The sequence below is a fragment of the Lethenteron reissneri genome, chromosome 24 (assembly GCF_015708825.2).
Source record: "Lethenteron reissneri isolate LAM-NWPU_2019-01 chromosome 24, ASM1570882v1, whole genome shotgun sequence".
Taxonomy (NCBI): Eukaryota; Metazoa; Chordata; class Hyperoartia; order Petromyzontiformes; family Petromyzontidae; genus Lethenteron; species Lethenteron reissneri.
The window spans coordinates 3,028,185-3,038,262 of record NC_083802.1 but is presented as its reverse complement, the minus strand read 5'-3'; the positions used below and the strand labels follow the sequence as shown (position 1 = coordinate 3,038,262).

The 10,078-nt window shown below is 45.0% G+C and overlaps 1 protein-coding gene across 2 annotated transcripts in view; it reads left to right on the top strand.

Annotated features, from left to right (window-relative positions):
* Positions 1-1,028: 1,028 nt before the first annotated feature.
* The window catches only part of CLPX (caseinolytic mitochondrial matrix peptidase chaperone subunit X), a 33,447-nt gene continuing 24,397 nt past the window's right edge, over positions 1,029-10,078 (top strand). Inside the window, exons 1-4 of one of the 2 annotated variants that reach the window (XM_061557976.1) lie at positions 1,029-1,463; positions 5,072-5,244; positions 7,710-7,830; positions 9,593-9,744. In XM_061557976.1, the coding sequence (XP_061413960.1) occupies positions 1,400-1,463; positions 5,072-5,244; positions 7,710-7,830; positions 9,593-9,744 (510 nt within the window). In that variant the 5' untranslated portion in view covers positions 1,029-1,399. The remainder of the gene's footprint in view (positions 1,464-5,071; positions 5,245-7,709; positions 7,831-9,592; positions 9,745-10,078) is intronic. The other variant, XM_061557977.1, reaches the window with a different exon arrangement.

Below are 10,078 nucleotides of genomic sequence, written 5' to 3'. Positions count from 1 at the left end.
CACGCAACACGTGTCAGGAAGCTCTGCCCCATCCACCCCTGACAAAGTGGGCGGGGTCGATAGGCGTGGCCTGACCACCATCAGGGTGGAGGAGGGGTGTTGGAGTGAGGGGCGGGGTTACCCCCTGGGGGGTGGAGTCACCACAGGGGGCGTGTCCCCCGGGGGGTGAGGGGCGTGGTTACCCCCTGGGGGGTGGAGTCACAACAGGGGGCGTGTCCCCCGAGGAGGGGAGGGGCGAGCTTGCCCCCTGGGGGGTGGAGTCACCACAGGGGGCGTGTCCCCCGAGGGGGGAAACGGGCGTGGTTACCCTCTGGGGGGTGGAGTCACCACAGGGGGCGTGTCTCCCGCGGGGGGGAGGGGCGAGCTTGCCCCCTGGGGGGTGGAGTCACCACAGGGGGCGTGTCCCCCGCGGGGGGGAAAGGGGCGTGGTTACCCCCTGGGGAGTGGAGTCACCACAGGGGGCGTGTCCCCCGCGGGGGGGGGGGAGGGGCGGGGTTACGCCCTGGGGGGTGGAGTCACCACAGGGGGCGTGTCCCCCGCGGGGGGGGAAAGGGGCGTGGTTACCCCCTGGGGGGTGGAGTCACCACAGGGGGCGTGTCCCCGGCGGTGGGGGGGAGGGGCGGGGTTACGCCCTGGGGGGTGGAGTCACCACAGGGGGCGTGTCCCCCGCGGGGGGAGGGAGGGGCAGAGTCACTTTAGGGGGCGGGGCCACCTGGGGGAGTCGAGGGGTCACGTGCGGCACGCGCCTCGCACTGCTCGCACTGTACGTGTGGGAATCGCGATTCCACCCCATCACCGGTCTCGAATCCCAGAATCGATTTTTTTTAATTCAGTCGCCTCCTCTAACCTTGTTCCAGCAAATTATCTCACGTCTCGAGCGTTCCAACTTGCTCGTTCCCCTCCCCCTCCCCCCACCTCTACAATCCTCAAACCGTATGAAACATTCGAAGACGAGAAGGCGGTTCTCACGCGCGCTCACGCAGTCGATTCCCGCGCAAGATCGTTACCGACCGGAATCGCGGAGTCGATTCCCGCGCACCGTCAGCGCCGCGTCAGGAGAAGGCGGCAGCAGCAGCAGCGGCGGCGGTGGCGGCAGTGAAGTCGGCGGTGTGAGCCGCCTCCCCAGGGGGCCATCCGCATCCTTCCCGTCGCCGCTACCGATGCTGCCACAGCCCTGACTGCTGCTACTGCTGCTGCTACTGCGGCTCTTAGCGCCGGTGATTGACCCCACGACCGCCCGTTCGGAGCCCTGGCGCTGGGCCAGCGCCTCCATTTTGAGGCTGCTGCGGGTTCGAATCGAGTTTGATTTGTAATTGACTCCTTTATTTAGTCACTCTTTTGGGCCCGCTCGTCTTCGGCAAGCGACTGTCGTCGTCGTCCTCGACTGCTGCTGTGCCCCATGGCGTGCGCTGGGTGCCGCTGGACGGGACGCGTGGTGGTGCGTGGGGCCCTGTCCCACGGCGGTGAGGACCACACATCCACCTCCCTCCCTCCCCACCCCTCCTCCTGCTACATTCCCCTGCCTCTCTTCTTCCCTACTGCCCCCTACACCCCCTGCCCAAGCTACCTGTACCCCCCGGTATGCCTCGCATTACCCCTGTCGCCTTCATAAAGGTGAGGCCCACTGAGCTATGTAGATATTTTTCAGAAGTGACCTGGCCGCAATCGATAGCTCAACGAAGTGGAATGTCATAGCAGCCAGTGTACTCTTAGACGCCTGATGCTGGGTCTTAATGTGGAGGGGAAAACCGGAGGGCCCGGAGATAAAATCCACGGGGAAAGTGCCACGCAGACTCCAAATATACAGCAGCAGCAGCATGCGTCAGGGTCAGGATCGAACCCACCACGACCTCCTGTACACCAGGCGAGGTAGTCAACATTTCCTAGCCACCGTGATGATGATGATGATGAGAGAGAGAGAGACACGCAAACTCCAAATATGCAGCAGCAGGCATCAGGATCGGGATCGAACCCACCACGACCTCCTGTACACCAGGCGAGGTAGTCAACATCTCCTAGCCACCATGGCCTCCCCTTACATGATACACTACACGTATTTATATGTGTCATGCTACTCCTATACACCATCGACACCGCCTCTTAGCCCTTGTTTCTTCCTACATCCTTTATAACCATATGACCCCTGTCCATGTGTTACCCTGAAGCCACCCATTTTCACTGTACCCTTGTATTCATTGTGTAATTTCCAGTGTTATGTATATTCTATACTGTACTTTATATAACCCCCCCCCCCCACCGTAATGTGTACCCCATTTACTCCCTGTATTCCATATTCTTACCTTGTACACTGCATAACATCTACAATTCGCATACAAACATCTCTCATACAAATTTTAGTCAGACTCTACCCCAATACACCCTTCACACCCTTTCCCATAACCCCTATAACCTCTAACCACTCCATATTCTTCATCCCCCAGTATCCTGTATACACCTTGTTCTCCTTATATGATGATAGCCTTACCCCATTTGACCCCTACGTCCTCCCATGGTTCCATTAACCACCTTTACCCCTATACACTGGAGCCTTGGGGGCAGGGTCGGTGGATCACGCATCTGTGCTCGATTCGGAGTGTATTATGTTTCCAGTAATCAATCTTTGGAATTTATTCTGGCACAATATGCGTTTTCGGCAACCTAACGTTGAGTAATCGTCACAAGGAATTGGCCAAATATTTGAAGGAGGATTAAAATTCGTAATTTTATTTTGTCAACGTGACACTTTTTTGCTCATTGGCCGTGTCGGGTGGTGGAGGGTTATGACACATTTATAAATAATGCGATCTAACCCAAAAACGTTGATCATGAACTATTGTAAACCCTTCTGTAAACTAGGGGGCACATTTTTTCTAACCACCCTGATAAGAGAGAATAGAACATGGAATGGCGGTTGATATTTTTAATGAGTAGATTCGGGATCTATTCAAATTAAGTTCAATAACCAGAACCCCGTGTTATCATCATAGGTGGCTTGCTTGGATTTGAAGCCAGCATATCAGCAGCTCCAGCTTTGTATTCTCAACTCTGAATTGCCCGGCCTCTTATAAGAGAAATGTTAAGTTACCTTAAATATTTAATATATCTTGAAGAAGGAAATGTATTACCAGATATACAAAATAAAGAATAAGTGGCGGGAGTGGCCAGATATTATAATGGTCTCTCTCAGTTAAATATCCCAACAGTTGTGTTCCACGTGTGCTAAACTTGGGTTTCAACTTGAGCCTAACAGGTTTATGTTAATAAAACACTCATTGGTGTGAACACAGGTGTATGGTGCTTAGATGACAAACGTTAACACACGAATATTGTATAACTCGGAAATGTTAAAGTTTGGATGCAAAACAGTGAAATTGTAATGGTATAGCAGATCACTTACAAAAAGGTATATCAATAAATTGAACACATTTAAGTGGTCATCAAAGACGGCTATAAAGGGCAAGGACCAACAGCAAACTTGTGATGAATTGTCAGCCAGAAGTAACATGGGGCCCATTAAAGGGGCGGTCACATGGTTAAGTTCGGGCACATGTTTCTAGGACTGATTAGATTGTGTTATTGTGCATGGAATATTAAGATCCGTGATCGATAAGTTAAAGTCCTAAACATTGTATAACTTCTAACTTAAAGCCTACGTTTTACAGAATCACATTGGTTACACAACAGAGTTTGTAACCTCCCAAGCTCGTCTGTGGACATGACTGTAAACTCCAACTTCCCTACTGCCAAATGCCGGACGAATAATTCGCCTTAATAATTTTAACATTGCTTTGTAAGCAAATCTGACGTATGATTATCCATTCCTAATAACATCATCAAGTCGTGTAAATTCCTAATTGTAAATAATTACGTCCGATATTTATAACCTGCTTCGATAAGTTAGTGCTTGTTAAGAGGAGTGGCTGTGTGAGTTTTATATTATCTTCACCAAAAGAGAGTTTAATGGGTTCAAAAAATTCACGGCAGATAAGTTCTAAGTTATCAGGTAAATGATTAAATTACTCGTGCCATAGTTATGCAGCAATAATATGCTTGGTGATTGTGAGACTTTCGCAAAGCCATCATGGTTGTGGTATAATTTTAAGTAAACACCTTGAAATAGAATAAAATTCCAATTCAAGTTACAAATTAAAAGTAATTTTCTATTTTATTTCACGTTTAATTAATACATGCGATGATTCACCATCCTCCTCAGTGATTTTATGTACATGTATACATTTTATTGTTTTGATGGAGTCAAAAAACGTGCTTAGACCCACAGCGTAAAACTCTAGTTTATCAAATGAAACAGAGGCCGGTAAGCTGCACTCCAGTAATTGTCTACCTACCGTGAGCCACACAAAGGTCGTCACACACCCCACAGGCAGTTAAGTTTCCACGGAATGTGAAAATAATGCTGGACCCCCAGGATGTTCTCTATCTATAACTGTTCCCGTGTAATTTTGTTCTGTGGCTGTGCCGTTATGTGCTTGCTGTGAACATGCCATGCCTACACTCTTTCTGGAGCATGACTGGCAACGCCATGGAACCATGTTGATGCAAGGCCATGAGTGCCATAACTTGAATTTTACAAAACGTAGCCGGATTTTAAGTTATTCTTATGTTAAACTTTGTTTTAAAAAAGTGTTACTCATAGGTACCACTTGCTGTTTTCCCAACTAACTCCTTACCTCAAACTCATAGTTTTTTTACCAACTAGATTACTATATTTCAAAGTTAATATTGAGTAGTCTGTTCACAGAGACCCATAGTAGTCTTTGGTTTTTTCGGTTTAGTCACGTAGGTAAAATAATTAAATTAAACATATGAAATTTTGTTTTCATTTATTTTATTTTTTACCTACGTGAGATGGCCATTGTATTGTGAGAGTTTATCATGTCAATGTGTAGTGACGGTATATCAGCCACTCGGGGGGATAGAGCGCTGAACAGGGTGAAGGAAAGGCACGGAGATGATCAAGGGTCGAGTGTAATGACGGTTCATCAGCCACTAGGGGGGATAGAGCGTGCAGTGACAACAGCATGTTTAAAAGCACATTGTCTTTGTGTTCCAGGGCAGGTTTTTGGTTCAACGCCACGAGTGCATTCTGGCCGAACACCGAGTCCAGGACAGATCTTTGCGGTCCGTGCATTTCCTGTCCGTGTGTTCTCGATCTCCACGGTGCTGGACAAACAGAAAGAGACAGACGGCACAGGGAAGGAGCCCGGTGTGACTGAAGGGAGTAAGGTGGGTGGGGTACAAGCACACTTGTATGCAGTGACGTTCTGCTTGGCTGAGCTTAAAAACACACAGGCCTGTTTTGCCATGTTTGCACCATGATCATACAACTTGCAGATTCAACCTGCGCAAAGTTTATGCATATACTATGCGTACATGAGTTTAATCGGACTTATTTTCTCGTAGACCTTTGAGAGTAGTTAATGGTAATGGTACATTAAGGAGTGGATAGACATATGTCGGAGCGGAGGAACAGTGTTCGCACACCACACTGTTCCTGACAACATAAAATTCTCCATGTATGGCTTTGGGTAATGATGCTAGTCCAGGGGTTAGAAACCTGCGGCTTCAGAGGGCATTGCCCTTGCGGGCAGCTGTTCTTTTCCTTCAATCTTAAACATAATGTAACCTAAAAATTGTGTATTAAATATGACAGGGATTAGGCCACTATGGAATGCCTTGGTGACAAGAAAATGTACAGTCAAACTGTATTGTTAAAGATTAACTAAGGAGGGAAAAAACTAAATAGACACAATTTATTCCATCTATTTCGTTATTTAAGTCAGAATTTGATTGTCATCTGCTGTATACCTGCTGTGTTTGTGTATGTGGACAAGTAGCTCTGTGTGTGATGCGGCTCTAGAACTATTTTGGTCAAAGACTAAAGCCAAAAAACGCATCTTTGAAAGGTTGCCACCCCTCTGCTAGTCCATTCTTTTTTAGGGAATGCACAGTCATCGGTCAATTCATGTTTCCTTTGACCTACTTTGCTCACTTGTATTCTCACCCGCTTATGATTTATTTTCTTGAGAACATTGAAAGTGTAATTACGTAAGTAAACCTATGTTTTTTTTTTTAATACAGAGCTTTTTCCTGCAGGAAAACGAGGCATTGTGTAGGGTTATAGCTTATATGTAACGTGTTTCCTTATCCTTTAAGTGGCATTTCGAAATGGAAAACTATTTTTGTTGCTTTTATTATGGAACTCAACTGGCAGCAACAGGAGTGTTATTGAGCTCAGCACGGGGAGCTAGATGATCACATAAGATCATTAAACAATGGAAAAATGTTCCATCAGCTTTCCACATTTAGATTACTCTATAATTATTTTCAAATCCCAGCTGAAAGGGGTCAACCGAATGTTTGCTTTGGTTATACAAACACTGCCATTTTATAAAAAAAAAACACTGCCACATTATTGTATACTAATTGTACATACATTATTAATGAGGGAGCCCAGCCGGAATTCAACCAGACTCCTTTGCAACATGTAGGGAATGGGCTACCACTCTGCCTTTGTCCCCCTATCCATTGTGATCATGAAACTGCATATATTTGCTTTAGGGATTGCCATTGAGTCTATAGCGTTTGTGGTTCCACTTTCACAGCTGTGTACTAATTACTGTGGGGAATTTCCGAAGTTATTTGTTCTCTGAAAAGTGTATATTGAACACCCATTCACTTAATTCTTAAGGGTAAGCTGGTCATGCCTTTGTCACTGCCAAATAGCTTAAAGTTAAAGTTAACCTGTAACTAAATTGTAAAATAATCATTGTCCCCGTGCAAATGTTGGTATAAGTATTTTTTTTGTCAACATGCAACTCTTATTATAACAGAGGCTATCACGAGTGCACATTGAAAAATATTATCTCTATCAGTGGGTTTGCACAGGATTAGATGTTATAACCAGAGATGGTGGCAAGTAAGTGTCTCTTTTATCAGTGAAGACCTCAGCACACGAGTACGCAAACTGCCATTTGCTCCTGCATTTCTGATCTCTAAGCTGCATTGTGCAACTTGTAAGCTATTCAACACTGTTTATTTACGGGACAGGCTTATTTGCCATCTGCCTGTAATCATTGTTAAGGTTCCACATGCTCCTGAACTTTAGATTTGGATCACAACTTTTTTGTTCTTTTCATTTGAATAAATGCTCCAACTGGCTGATTGTCTGCATTTGGAGACCAATGCAATCATCCACAAAGACCAAATTGCATAACTTAAGCTGGAAAAAGAAGCGTGATTTTATACAATCTTACGGAAGGGATATGATATCATGCACATTGGGCATGTTACATCCATTGATTGAATTATTAAAATATATTATGATGTTTGATATACATTGATTGAATTATACATGTAAAATGTTTTTAATTCACTGCATTATTAAAGAATACATCAATTACGTTCAAAATCTTGACAAATCATAGAAACGAAAATAATTTCATCTTGCATGAAGCCCTGCTCATGCCGTATCAATCATGGGGTTGTTTGACCGTACTTTTCAACACTGCTCTGCAGATTGGTCAGAGAGGCCAAGGACCGGTTAAGATGATATGCACCACTGATGGATGTGGGCTGCGACCAGCAATCGCACTCTGGTGGTCGTGCACTCGCCACTCTGTCGCCGCGCCATCACTAATTTTCACAAATTAATGGAAACCCTGGCTGCATGTTTCCCTCGATTTCCACAGAAACCTGTAGGAGATTCGAATGGAGGGAAGAAGAGCGCAGGAGCCTCTGGAAAGGGCGGAAGCAATCAGCTGCGCTGCCCCAAGTGTGGCGAGTTGTGCACTCACGTGGAGACCTTCGTGTGTGAGTCACAAGCACAACATAAATTGTTTCACTTGTGCGATGGCACTCAAATCTTATTTAATGTTCTTTCGTTTCTCAATCCTCTTGTCTTGGTGAGGGTCATGGCGGCAGCATGTTAAGTAGGGCGGTCCAGACCTCCCTGTCCCTGGCAATAGGGACTAGCTCTTCCTGGGGAATTCCCAGGCGTTCCCAGGTCAGCCGAGTGACAGTCCCTCCAGGGAAGGTGCGGGAAGAAAAACTTAAGGGAGTAGACGGAGTAGGGGGGAAGAAAAGGAGATGGCACTCAATCTTATTTCACTTACAGCAACTAGAATACAGATTCCCTGTCAGCCACAGATGCTTTTTGACTACATTTAACTACCATGTTCTTCAGCATTCTCTTGACAAAAATGGGAACAATTTTCGGTGAGCACATCAACATATTTTTTGTATGATATGTCCAGTGAGCAATTCCTGAAGGTTGAGATACTGAAAAGTATATTACTCTGGTTTCCCTTTGGTCACAAAAATCTATTGGATTTCTGATGTTTTGGTCTCTTCTCCCCTTGTGTTTTAGAGTTCAATATTAATTTAACTTGCCTTGCCCCAGCATAAAGCGCGGCTTCAAATCTAGCTTCGTAAATGTGAGGGTCATATTTCTTCACATAAAGCGCACACAAATCTCTGTCATCAAAACCACCAAAAGGAAATAAAGTTATTTTGGAGTAATAGTGATGTAATGTATTTACGGTAATTAGAATAATCTTCACAGGTTTTTTTTCTGTAATTAATGAAGTTTCAGTTAGTTTACATCATCAGGTGAGTGCCTGTTAATCAAGATACCTCTAAAATACTAACCTTACAATAAGCGGTTTATTTTGTAGATGTGGGTTCCTTTCTTACTTGGGTTTTGGTGTTGAGACCATACGTTCCTGGTCTGCTTCAGAGTGCCAGACAACTTTGGACATTAAATCAATGACCCCAAGCATACAACCTACAGTCAGCATGCTAGCATACATCTGTCTAGTTGTCAAGTGTAATGTTGTAAGCGTTTCAAGATGTAGTCAAAAACAGATTGTTCCTTGTGCTTGGTTGGCACTGCGATGCAGAGACCGTGGAGAGCTGCAATCCACTCTTGTGGGTGGCACTCAGCCATGCTGTTGGTCTACTTTCATGTGGAATAAAATAAACATGAGAGTTCTGGGGAAACCTATCTGTAGATATTGCTCGAGCAGGAAAATGAAGGCTGATGCTTAAACTTGAAGAATAAAATTCTGCCCACGTACATTTTTTATAAAAAAATGTGTTTTATACTGTAGTGTCGTATACAAAAGTTTTCCTCAACATTCTACAGACGCGATAAGATAATGAACTATAATGATTAATGAATAATTGCAACTTTGTCAAACATATACAAAGTAAATAACAGTGGAGAGGTTGCACATAAATAAGTATTGTATGTTTCTAACATTACCAGCAATTTAGTGATTGTTTTCAAGACTATGTAAATTGTGTAAAAATATAATAATAATAATAATAAAAAAAGCACCTTTCATACGATTGTCAGGTAATATTCTGGAAGAAACTGGTATGGTTTTATATTTATATTGGCTCTTAAAACTGTTACATTGTCTTCCACGTTATGAATGCAAACTTTATTGAAATGGAAGATGTTATGGGCAAAGGGTGACTGCAATATGTTTTGATGTAACTGAGGCATTGCTCCATTATTTCCAAGTTTCCGTCCTTAATAACAATGACGTGTGCCTGTGTGTTGGAGCAGCGTCAAGTCGATTTGTCAAGTGTGAGAAGTGTCATCACTTTTTCGTGGTGCTCTCGGAAACGGACTCGCGCAAGAGCTTCAAGGAGCCCGAGTCGGCAGCAGAGGCAGCCAAGCTAGCCTTCCAGCAGAAGCCCCCGCCACCGCCCAAGAAGGTACGTCATCCTGCAGCCTGTGTACACCAGCAAGCCCAGTGTCCCCGTGCTCAAATCAGCCATGGGCTGCGCTCTGCACCAATGGCAGCTCTGAGCCAGTTTACGGAAATTAACTTTGTACAGGGGGCCAGTCTCTCATTAGCTGTAGCCCAACGGATACTTATGGCTAAAGTTGAGACCTGATCTGGATTTGAACTCACGACCTTTTGATTGAGTCAATTGCTTTGTTACAGCAGATAAATTCGACTTGCATCGATCCGCACTTATGGCAGATCAGCAGTTGCCACCCGTGTTACTATTTACGGTGGTCGGACAGCATTTACGGTATGACGCT